We start from the raw sequence: 12,780 nt of genomic DNA on the forward strand, positions 1-12,780 counted from the left end.
TCTTTCTTTCTTTCTTTCTTTCTTTCTTTCTTTCTTTCTTTCTTTCTTTCTTTCTTTCTTTCAGATTTATTTATTTGAGAGAGAGAGAGCACACACATGTGGGGGAGGAACAGAGTGAGAGGGAAAGAGTGAATCTCAAGCAGACTTCGTGCTGAGCATGGAGCCCAACGCAAGGCTCGATCTCACGACCCTGAGATCGTGAGCTGAGCTGAAATCAAGAGTTGGATGCTTAACCAGCTGAGCCACCCAGGCGCCCCAACATGTCATTTCTTCTGGGTGGAGTTTCACTCATCTCCTGTTGTAAAACCTGAAAGCAGAGTTGATGACTGGCAGGATATTTAGGCTAACGGTGGTTCAGTTCTTTAGGTTTTCTTCTCTGTACCAAGAAAAGGCCACCATGGTCTCAAGAAATAAGCCTGAGTAGAAGCTGCAGTACAGAAACCTCTCCCAACCTGCTGTGACCCTGTGAAACTGTAGCACTATTTTTTTTTAAGCGTGCTTTTGTTCCCCGGAATCAGTTACAGTGAAGTGGTCAAAAGCGTGGTTCTGGTCTATCTAATTCCAAATCCCATTTACCTCCCAGTATGTCTCTTAACTTCTCTTTGCCTCTGTTTCCTTCCTTGTAAAGTGGGCATGCACATGGTGGTACCTACCTGCTCGTAGCAACCATTATTGTTCCCTTGCGTTATTAGACCTTATTTTCTTTATTGTCAGATTTTCTGTTTTGTTTGGATGCTTGGAACTGTAAGATCAAATCTCCAACTCCACTCCAGTAATTATATGGATCTTATGAAATGGATCTGCTTCTACCGATTTGTCTTGCTATCCTTCTCCCAGAGCGCTTTTTCTTATCAGGTAGACCCTTCTCTTCCCCGTGAATACATTTACCAGTAATGCTAACAAACAAGTAGTTTATTCATTTTAGTCTCAGATTTTATTTCTGTGTTGAATTTATAACATTTCCACTGAAGAGCCTAGAAACAGCCCTAAAATATAAGAAGCCATAGGAAAAATGCACTATAAGTTCTTTGATAAGCAGTAATTCAATTTAATATTTAGCCTAAGAACAAGTATGGTCAGAAATGTGTTCCTTTTGTATGATAAATGAATTTGTGAAGTGAAACAAAAAATATTGAATCATAGCTGAAATCTGTTAAATAGTGTGGGCCAAGAACTCTTTCCTAGGCATATTTCCTGTGTTAACTCCTTAATCGTCGCATCAGTTCTATGAAGAGATTGCTGTTATGATTTACATTTTACAAATGTGGAAACTGGGCACAGAACAGTTAAGTGACATGCCCAAGGTCACGTGGCTAAGAAGTGTCCAAGCCCAGATCGCAACCCTAACAGCCTGCCTCCCCCATCCTCTCCTATCCCCTATGCAGACTTGCCTCTCTGAAAGATACCTTGTATCAGAGGAAATTTCACTCTAAAAAGTAAAGTGAAAAAATTACATAGAGCTATCAGTAATGCTAACAAACATTGAATTTATTATCATGTACACTTCCCTCGTGTGAGACAAATTAAATATGTTTAAACCTGTATGACACCAGGGCACCTGGTTGGCTCAGTCGGTTGGGAGGCGGACTCTTGGTTTTGGCTCAGGTCATGATCTCAGTGTCATGAGATCTAGCCCTGCGTCAGGCTCCGTGCTCAGTGGGGTGTTTGCTTCGGATTCTCTCTCTCCCTCTGCCCTTCCCCCCACTCACTAGCTCTCTCTCTCTCTTTCTCTAGACAAATAAATAAATGTTTTTTAAAAAACCTGTATAACACATTAACATGCACCTGCTGTCAAAGATTCTCTCGTTAATCCATAATATTAAAATTAAGAGTAACATTTTTCAGTGTACCTGGCTGGCTCATTCAGAAGGGCATGTGACTTTTGATCTATACCATGTTGGGTACAGAGATTGCTTAAATAAATAAAGAAACTTTATTTAAAAAGCAACATTTTTCTGTAAGGTTACAATTATACTAAGTTCCTAAATGTCAAAGTGGGTTTTCCCCTCTTAGAACAGTGTGTTAGGGTGGCTGTGGAATTGAGCCCCACATTGGGCTCCACACTGGGCATGGAGCCTCCTTAAGATTCTTCTCTCCCTCTGTCCCTCACTCTCTCTCTCTCTGAGAAAAAACAAATCAAAACAGTGTGTTAACTATTCAAATATTCCAACAGAAACAAATCAACTTAAAGAGACATGATAATGTCACAATCAAGAAGATACTGCATTAGAGAAATTTTTCATGCAGTAGAAACCGATTCCTGATGAAGAGCTCAGAACTCGTACCCTGGGGGTGATACTCTACGTGGCTTATGACTAACTTGTATGACTTTGCAAATTGCTTATTTTCAATTATCCCAGGCCATTATAATAAGGCTTTACTAATAAGCAAAATAACTCATCTGGCTATCATTATTCTTCACATTACTTTATCTGGCTGACAAAAATGGACCATAATTACTGGTGTAATTTGTCTCTGATATTTTTATTCCAAAAGCAGACTGGATTATAGAACCAGTTAAGTCCTCTTAGGGCATCTTCTAATTAATTTGGGGGAATTATTACCCGGGTGACCCTACAACAGTGCCAGCGTTAATCTGTGGTGAGGAAATAGGCTGTTAAATGACTTTCCACTTTGACTCTTGAAGGCAAGTAGCAAGTCCTTAAGTCTCATCTACTGTTGTAGTTCCCTTTTTAAAAAAATTTTATTTATTTATTTAAGAGAGAGAGAGCACAAGCATTGGGAGCGGCAGGCAGAGGGAGAGGGAGAAGCAGACTCCTCGCTGAGCAGGGAGCCCGACGTGGGACTCAATCCCAGGACCCTGAGATCACGACCTGAGCCGAAGGCAGACGCTTAACCAACTGAGCCACCTAGGCGCCCCTTGTAGTTCCCTTTTTTAGTAGAAACATACCTCAGTAAAAATGAAGAAATGGACAATTTGAAGTAAATAAATTACAGCAAACTTACTGATGATCCAGCCAGAGTAACTGAGCTCCTACTGTGTACCAAGTATCATTGTGGGTACTAGGGACATAAGGAATGGGCAAGACAGACACAGTTCCTACTCTGATGGAGCTTGTAGCCTAACAGGATATGGACAGTGAGCAAGTAAACAATTAAATAAACACAATAAATTTAAATACTGAAAGTACTATGAATAATACAAAGCTGAGTGATAAGATGGAGGATGCCTGGTGATTGGGATAAGCTTCCTTAGATTGAGTGCTCAGGGAAGGCTTCTTTGAGGAGGTGACATTTGCACAGATACCTGAGGGAGAAGAGGGACCCAGGCAGGGGAGAGTCAGTGGGGAAAGATATGAATGGAATAAGGAGAGATTAGGGTGTGAGAAAATTGACATCATAAGTGTAGCTTCAGGCGGAGAGAAGGAGAGCAGAAATCCTGGGATGATGGAGTGTTCAGGGAAGAGAAAGGAAGTCCAGAGCACTTTATGGCTGGAACATAGTAAAAGAGAAGAAGAGTAGTACAAGGGATGGTCTAAGATGTACAAGACAGCAGATCATGAAGCATTTTGTATATCAGGATGGGGAGCTCACCCTTTTGTTCCTAGGGTGCTGAGAAGCCTTGAGCCAGTTTTAAGCAGGGAACAGTATAATTGTTAAAACATTTTAAACCCCGCCCCCCCCAACTGGTGTGAGGATGATGGATGACAGGAGGATAAAAGAGGGAGCAGGAAAACCACCAAGACATGCTCATGACTTGACTAAGGCGGTAGCAGTCAAGAGGGACATACGCTAAACAATATTTTGGAGGCAGAACTCCCAGCACAGTCTGATGGGCTGAAATGGGGCATGAGGGAAAGGGAAGAACCAACGATGACTCCTGGGTTTTTTGTTCATTCGTTTGTTTGAGCCTGTGGAGTGGTTTCATTTGAAATGAAAAGACAAGTAGCTATTGGGGAAGCGGAAAACCAGTACTTCCAATTTTGATGTAGTGGGTTTGAGATGTTCATTAGGGATGATAAATAGCAGTTTGGATCTGCAAGTGTGGAACCTCATGGGAGGTATAATCCTGGGTGTTATCTGTTGTAGATGTTATTTAAAGCCTTGAAAGTAGGAAAGATCATCATAGGAGGAGATGAACGTAAGAAAGAGAAAGGCACTAAAACAGTTTGAGGTCAAGAAGGAAACAGGAAATAAAGGAGATTGAGAAGCAGCAGCCAGTAAAGGGGGAGGAAAATCGAGAAGGTAGTGGAAGCCAAGGGGAGAAAGGCAGAGATCGACTGTGACAAATCCTGCTGAGAAGTCAAGTACCTTGAATTTGGGATCTGTTGATTTGGCAACATGGACCCCCCAGTGAGTTTAAGGGTAGTCCTTGAGAGCAGGAGCCTGTGCGGAGGGTGGGGGCAAGGTTGCAGGGAGAGAATAGGATGTGAAGTTTTGACAATCACTGAATAACCCTTTTGAGGAGTTTTGCTGTACAGAGGAACAAAAATAGAATGAGAAGGAGAAGAAAGAGGGTGACATCAAGATAGTGTTTTGTTTTGTTTTTAAGATGGGAGATGCTTTGTATGTTTCTGTGATGTTTGTATGATGACAGGAATGATCCGGGAAACTCATGGGAAGAGATGGATGATTCAGGGAAAAGAAAGGGGAAGTTTTAAGGAGCAAGAGGCGGTGGGATCTAGACCATGTGAGGAAGTTCACATTGATTAAAACAAAAACATTTCGGGGCGCCTGGGTGGCTCAGTCGTTAAGCGTCTGCCTTCGGCTCAGGTCATGATCCCAGGGTCCTGGGTTCAAGCCCCACATCGGGCTCCCCGCTCGGCGGGAAGCCTGCTTCTCCCTCTCCCACTCCCCTCCCTCTCTCGCTGTGTCTCTCTCTGTCAAATAAATAAATAAAATCTTTAAAAAAACAAAAACAAAAACATTTCAACCTCTACAACAGGAGGCAAGCAGAAAGCACTGGTTGATGGATGGAGAATATGATACAGGTAGATTTGTGGACGGAGAGATGAGGGCATTAATGTCTGTGTTTCTGTTTTTCTTAACTGTGTGTATTGCATTCTTAACCTAATAAGAATGAACTCAGACTTACGATTGTATGTTAAAATTCTGAAAAATTAAAAAAATAATCCAGTATTTTTATAGTAACTTGATAATACAAAGCAAGCTATTAAAATGGCACAAATTCTGCAGCACAAATTCAGGACATCATTAGTGAAGGGTTGTTCTGTTGCAAGGTAGTTGCAGGGCATTATGTAGATATCTGCTTTAGCAGAGGAGTAAAGATGGCTTGTATTTATATTGCAATGCATATATTTCTTAAACCATAGAACAGTATGGCTAGCAGACCATACTTGACCATGATCCTGAATTATCTTCCCTCCTTCAGTAGTTCATTACATCCTTGCAAATTTGCTACTTTAGAGTGAAGCATGACATTGGAAGGGACCTAAAGGGGGAGAAAATGGATCTGCAAGAAGAGCATACTTTGCATTTGACATTTGGGTTTATCTTTCTGGTTTTAAATTTCAGTGTTGGCAATTAAAGATCTTTGATTTAAGAGGGGGAAGAAAGAGGTACCTGTTGCAGGTGGCAGCTGGTTATTACTGCCTCCTTACTGCGTAAAAGGTGCTTTGAGGTCTGTGACAGCTCGGCACCACAGGGAAGGGGAATTGGGGGTGGCATTAGCCACCTGGGCACAGGAACACTGATTAACTCTTTCTTCTCCTCATCCCACACAGGCTCAAGCAACCATTGTCAGTCTGGGCAAGGAAAATCTTGTTCTGTTGGCTGAAGTCTAGGTGACAGTGGGGTTGCAATCCAGAAGGGTTTATGTGAAGAAAAATTGTACCCATTATATGTGAGAATCATTTGAGAGTGGGAGTGGGGAATCATTTACTCATTGGACTGGCACCATTTGGAATGGGAGTTTGGTGGGGGTGGCCTCAGAGTGAGGCAGATAGCCAAAGCTGACTGGTTCTTTTGGGGGTGCTTCTTCCAGCTCAGGCCCTCCCTCTTCAGTTCTCTGGGCATGGGGCATGGGCAGTGGGTGCTTCTCCTTGGACTGGCCCCTCGTATCCCACCCCCTGGTCCTGGTATCCAGTTGTCCATCTCTGTGTCGGAGTCCCTTTCCCTTTTTGACCATCTTTTCACATGGAAACCCTTTACAGTGACCCTGGGCTAGTTCTGTTTGTGGGGTACACATTTGGTCTCTAGGAACTGTGCATCTTCGTCCACTGTGGGTGCAAGTGCAGCTTTCTCCTGAAAGTCCTGAGGAATTGTTGAAGGATTCTAAGCAGGGCGGTAACATGAGTCAGTTTGCTTGTAGGAAGAGTACTAGCAACAATGTGGCCAGAGAAGGAAGCCTGAGGCAGAAGACTGGGAGGCTAACTAATCACCCTTGCAGAGTCCTGGCCTGAGCTAATGAGGGTGTATTGATAATGCTGAGGGGAAGATGGATTCATAAAGGTATTAATATTATAGATATGCAAGAATTTAATGGCTAAGTGGCTGAGGAAAAGCGAGTCACCTGCCAGGTGCCTCTGTGTTTTAAGGGTGCATAATAAACTAAATTTCCCACCATTAAGTTGGTAGCATAAGGAAATAGGAGAGAAGTCATATTTGTCGTCAAAGTCGTATTTGGACACATTTTTTTTTTTTCTGGTGTTTATCAACTGTCCTTCTCTCTTAATTTGTAAGCAATTTGCAAGGAATTGCATTCTCTAAGGAACATTTTTGGTCACCATTTGTTCTACCTGTTTCTTTTTCAGGGATTCACCTTAAACATTTGCTTTTAAGAGCTTATGGTGTAGGGGCACCTGGGTGGCTCAGTTGGTTAAGCGACTGCCTTCAGCTCAGGTCATGATTCCAGGGTCCTGGGATCGAGCCCTGCATCGGGCTCCCTGCTTGGCGGGAAGCCTGCTTCTCCCTCTCCCACTCCCCCTGCTTGTGTTCCTTCTCTTGCTGTCTCTCTCTCTCTCTGTCAGTTAAATAAATAAATAAAATCTTAAAAAAAAAAAAAGACCTTATGGTGTATACAACATGAAGGAGGCACATACATACCATTGAAATTCTTTAGGCTGATTTGAACTTTGTTTTGAAATAAACAGATTGTCTGCCAGTCCCTCTTCTTGTTTGTATTGAAGTTTGTCCCCCATAATCCTGGCCCCTTCCAGTTCCAGCCTCACAGCTTGATATTTATTTTAAGCAGCTGCTTATGAAAGGTAAACTTTAGCAGTGATCAAAATGGAATACGGTGGGTTTGTGTTTGAGTGTAGGGTTGCTGGGGAGCTGTCCTTCGAATACCCTTTCTTTTATACTTTTTGCACCCACATTTTGGCTGTGAGAATAAGTCTGGGAAAGCTGCCTTTTGGCTTTTGAGCACATTGCCAGCTTTGGCGATTGCAGATTAACTGGTGTTGTACTAAACACCACTGAAATAAAATAAATGAGTCTATTAAAGCTTGGAACTCCTGAGAACTACAAATGTAAAAACCGTCAACAGATGCCATTTGCTGAAACCGAGGCTCCTCTAGCAGATGGGTGAAAGTAAAACATAAATTGCACTATTTCTTCTTCTGTTGGTTCATTTGTTTTTAATATAGTATGAAAAAATCTTGCTATTCACTTACTTCTGGCATATGCTTCATGGCTGTTTAGGGTATTCTGAGAAGATCTTTGAAATGATAGTCATGCTGTGTTTTATTATGTGAATTCATTGAATGCATAGAAACAAATCCTTGTCAGAGTTTTAAAACTTTCTTTGGTCATATTTCCAATATGGAAAATCAGAGTGAGAAATAATCACCAAATGTTCACAACGGGACATAATGTCTTTTAAATCTTTCATGTTGCACTATAGTAGAATAATATCGATCATATCTAATAGTTCTTATTCATTTAGTACTTGAATTTTCTTTCCAGTATTTTAGTTTCTCACATGCCATCTAATCATTTAAATAACACACACGCAGAAGAATGGTGCTTTTAGTCCTCGTTCCATTTAATGACTTATATACCATTTAATGCGATCGCTATTAATTAATTTTAACTTGCAAGAACCATAATGACATTATTAATCATTCGAGAATATTTATATATTCTCGGCATAGAACTGTTTCTTTTATAATTTAGTTTACTCATATATCTCTCTAGAAACCTGCAGTTTTCTTGCCTTTTTCCTGATCCCTAAAGTTATTTATCCAATAGTATTTCTCAGAACTGGGAACCGAATCAGAACCAAAGAAATTTCAGCATAGTTGGAAGAATGGGGAAGCAATTAAATAAATATGTAAATTGTTACGAAATCGTCTCACATTTAGGAGGACGGATAATATGCATTACGCTGTTTTTTAACTTTGAAACTTACTGTGATTGCTCTTTACAGGCTCAGGTTCATGTCGCTTTAGTTACTCAGACCCCAGCATCATTGTGTCGTACGCCAAGAATAATACCGGAGACTGGATTCAGCTGGAGAGAATTAGGTTTGTTATCATTTCAAGTAGTTTCATAAATCCTGACGTAAGTGGATTTCTACTTCCCGGTTTGCCTTCATTCTGCCACCGATTTTATTCTGCACGTTCAAGTACTCTGGTTGTTAATTACACTGAATTACATGCCTGCACATATTACTCTCTGCCCTGTTTGAAGAAGTATTGTTAAGTATCATTTTCCATTCAGAACCTCCCACAGTTCATAGTAGCTGTAACAAACCATTTTTGATAAAAGCATATTTGAGAGAATAACTTTTAGGATGCAATCCTCCACAAATTAACATCACTCTACTGTCTAGGTGGCCGGGCTATGGGCTGGCTCCGAGGCCTAGGAATATACGAGATTACCGCGTAAATTCCTTCCAGTCTGGGATGGTAATGAGTTCATAGCCACTGGGGCTTTTGCATCTAATCTTTAGTTCTGTCATTTCCCATCCAACCTCCCAAAGGCAGGTTCTAAAATTCTATTATCATAATTGTGATGCAACTTATAGTCATTTTATTATATTTTCTTTATTTAAAAAAAAAAAATCCCTCAATAAGGAAATGAGGTAGGATGCTTAAAGAAGAAGCTCACTCAAGTTGAAAATATTTGGTTAAATTAGCAAAACACAAATGATATTTACTCCTTCTGCAGAGTTTAAATCATAAAACAATTCAAAATGGATGCCTAATTTTAGGTCTGGTAAGATATTTAAAAGAAAAAACTGCCTTGGACTTTTATAAAGTAGTTAGTCTGATTGGTTTAGTTCTTAAATTCATATAACTCAAGTAGAACATTTTCCATCAGTTTTGTACAGTTTTCTTTCTTCACATGCTAATTTCCTTACCGTATTTCCCTATTGAAAGGATTGTGATTTATTTAGGGAAGAAGAGTAAATATTAGTCTTTAAATTCTTAGTCTTCAAAGCTAAATCAATCTGCCCAAAGTTTCTAGTCGTATTTCAAATTTAAAAAACTGTCACATGTCCAAGGTCTACTCCAACCAGAAACTGAGAAAAGTGATTCTACCTCATGGATTTTTTTTTTTTAAGATTTTATTTATTTGACAGAGAGAGACAGCGAGAGAGGGAACACAAGCAGGGGGAGTGGGAAAGGAAGAAGCAGACTCCCGGTGGAGCAGGGAGCCTGATGTGGGGCTGGATCCCAGGACCCTGGGATCATGACCTGAGTCAAAGGCAGACACTTAACAACTGAGCCACCCAGGGGCCCCTACCTCATGGATTTTAATAGACTATCTCTCTCTGAGGCAGGATACCATATAATCTGTAAGGACTGGGTACAAGCCAAGCTCTGACATGCTATGTCAATTTTATAACAGCATTTTATTATTCTTCCTAATTTCTAGTAGTTATTATGAAAATGCATTCATATTAAATACTTATTTATATAAATGGCTGTAAACAAGGCAGCATATTGAAAATTTTATCCTAACCTCCATTTTTTTCTCTATCCAGTAGTTATGTATTATAGTTTAGGTAAATTGTAGTAGACATTTCTTGCTGGAAAACAGCTACACATTTTTGATATGACAAATAGTGAATGTACACATTAAATTACAACATATGAAGATCACATTCAGCTGACTCCATTTGGTTTTTCACTAAATGAGACTTTCAATTTTAGACCGTGCTCCAAGCTATCATGCTCATTAATGCAAATTTTCCTTACCAGTAGTAGTGATCAGAGTGAACATATTTTCAGTCACTTCCTAAAACTAAAATGTACTATTTTCATTGGTTTAAATTGTTTTTTGAAGCTAAAAACATAGTCATTGTGCAATATTTTAAAAGTAAAGGCAATTGATTACCCCCGAAGTTAAGGTACACCATCTATAACCTACACTGACAATTCTTTGGATATATATGTGCTTCATTGGTGAGTGAAAAATATGTCTTTTCTGTAGTCCTTTCAAAACTGATTTATAGTAAGCCCAGGGTAATACTAGTTTGCATTTTAGTACCACTTTTAATCTTGGCTAAAGCAATCATTTTTACTATAGCAGGTTTCTACTTTGGTAGGATAAAATATTTAATAAAAGTACTTTATCACATAGCAGAAGGGCCTAGATTCTAACAGATATACTATAAAAATCATGTTAAATTATATCAAGCTTTTAAAGATTGATCTGCATCAAGTTGTAAAGAATTATATAGAGTGTTTAATTTTCATGGCAAATCTCACACTGATATAGACAAAACAAATAAAAATGTATCTGGTTACGAGAAACAAAGTAATTATTATTAAACACAGATTTTGAAATAGCATAGATACAAAATTTCAAGAAAAGAATCAAAATTAAGAAGTCAATTTTATAGTTTTTCTTTTTTCCTTTTTAGTATCAAATAAAATCAACTGTGAGATTATTTGAGTTTTTTGTGATTGAGTGTCTACGACATGCAAAAAACTGTGCTGCAGACACCTTGATTTTTTGCAGACACCATCAAGTGTGTGCATTTTCTCTTTGATTATTCCTTTACTGGCTTACTTGAATATGCTCGGTGTCTGCTTTGTGTTAAGAGAAGAGCTCTCGAAGACGTTTAATGTTTAAACTGTCATCACTTAATAGGAACATCTTAATCATCAGCATATACTAAAAGATTTTAGGGCTGTAGGATTATGAGTATTTAATCTGTGATACGTATCATGTTAAGCTAATGAAACTACAATCTTAATTAAAAAACAAAATTGATCTACAAGAAGGAAAAAGTGGATACCATTGAGCGTCATTGTTTATTTATTATGTGGCACCAATTCCCATCTTACCGTATATTCCAGAGCCCCTTCCAATGTCAGCACCATCATACACATCCTCTACCTTCCTGAAGACACCAAAGGGGAGAACGTCCAGTTTCAGTGGAAGCAGGAAAGTCTCCATGTAGGCGAAGTGTATGAAGCCTGCTGGGCCTTAGATAACATCCTGATCATCAACTCAGCTCACAGACAAGTCATTTTAGAAGACAGTCTTGATCCAGTAGACACGGGCAACTGGCTTTTTTTCCCGGGAGCTACAGTTAAGGTTTGAGCTCTTTTTTGTTTCTTCTCCTTCCCTCTAAAACCTAAAGTTTAATCAACCAGATCAGACAAAGATAACCATTCTTACCAAATCCACTAGTAAAGGAATAAGTAATACTCTTATTTATGTTACCTTCTCTTTTAAGGATGGGGAGTCATTGGTACAAAAAACACTGACCTATTCATCCATTTAGTAAGTATCTTTGAGGCCCCACTGTGCTGTGTCCTGGACTGAACCTAGAGAGTATAACCACAAAAGGGCAGATATGTTCCTTCCCTTCACGTGGCTGTCAACTCCGTGGGGGTAGTTAGACAAGTCAACATGCAAATGCAAAACAATATAATTTCTATGATTTGCTGGGAAAGTTTAGAGCTCTGGAAGTACAATATACAATACCGAATCCAGTCTCAAGGGATTAGGAACGTGCTCCAGATTGGGAATCTGAGCAGAGACCAAACGGTAATTTGGAGTTGGCCAGATGGGAGAAGTACTGTTTCTAGAATCAGAAATCATACATATAAGGCCTGGACGGCAAGAGCACGGAGCAAGGTCTTGCACAACATTCAGTCTATTGTCTAACAAATTTTGAGTTGAGACTTTTGATGGTTAAATGTGGAGGTAAGGCCCGTGACAAAACCTTGAAGATCTTGCAAGCTGCTATGGAGTATGAATTTTATCCTGAAGGTGATAGGGAGTCACCGAATTGCTCCAAATAAGTCTGGCCATCAGATTTTATTTTTTAAATATACCTTTGAGGATGGAAAATGGGATGGAAGGGAGAAAGTGCAGGTAGGGGAGCCACAGAGGAGGCTGGTGACAGAAATCCAGGGGGAGACCATGTTGGCCAGACTTAGGGGAGAATGTGGATGGACTTCAGAGATTTTTAGGAGAGGGAATAGAGAAGATTCAGGACTGACTGAGATGATGGCGGAATAGCAGGTGGTGAACACAGGATTTGGGCAGCTGGGTGGACGGCAGTGCCATTCATGGAAACAAACATAGAAGGAGAAGCAGGTTCACAGAAGTTGATGAGTTCACTCTGGCCATGGTGATCTTTTCTTTAATTGAGACATACTTGATGTATAATATTATGTTAGCTTCAGGTGTGCCATGTAATGGTTTAATATTTGCATATATTGCAAAATGATCATCCCAGTAAGTTTTGTTAATATCCATCACCTCACGTGTTTACAAAATTTTCTTCTTGCGATGAGAACTTTCAGGATCTATCAGCAACTTTCAAATATGCAATATGGTATTATTATCGGTTGTCCACCATACCTTGTGGACATGCTGATCTTGATAATC

At 39.7% G+C, this 12,780-nt stretch overlaps 1 protein-coding gene across 2 annotated transcripts in view; it reads left to right on the forward strand.

Annotated features, from left to right (window-relative positions):
* Positions 1-12,780, forward strand: part of RELN (reelin) — a 516,612-nt gene that overhangs the window by 294,035 nt on the left and 209,797 nt on the right. For both annotated transcript variants that reach the window (XM_021682887.1, XM_021682888.1), the window contains exons 9-10: positions 8,351-8,447; positions 11,235-11,475. In XM_021682887.1, the coding sequence (XP_021538562.1) occupies positions 8,351-8,447; positions 11,235-11,475 (338 nt within the window). The remainder of the gene's footprint in view (positions 1-8,350; positions 8,448-11,234; positions 11,476-12,780) is intronic.

This window comes from Neomonachus schauinslandi, chromosome 12 (assembly GCF_002201575.2).
Source record: "Neomonachus schauinslandi chromosome 12, ASM220157v2, whole genome shotgun sequence".
NCBI lineage: Eukaryota > Metazoa > Chordata > Mammalia > Carnivora > Phocidae > Neomonachus > Neomonachus schauinslandi.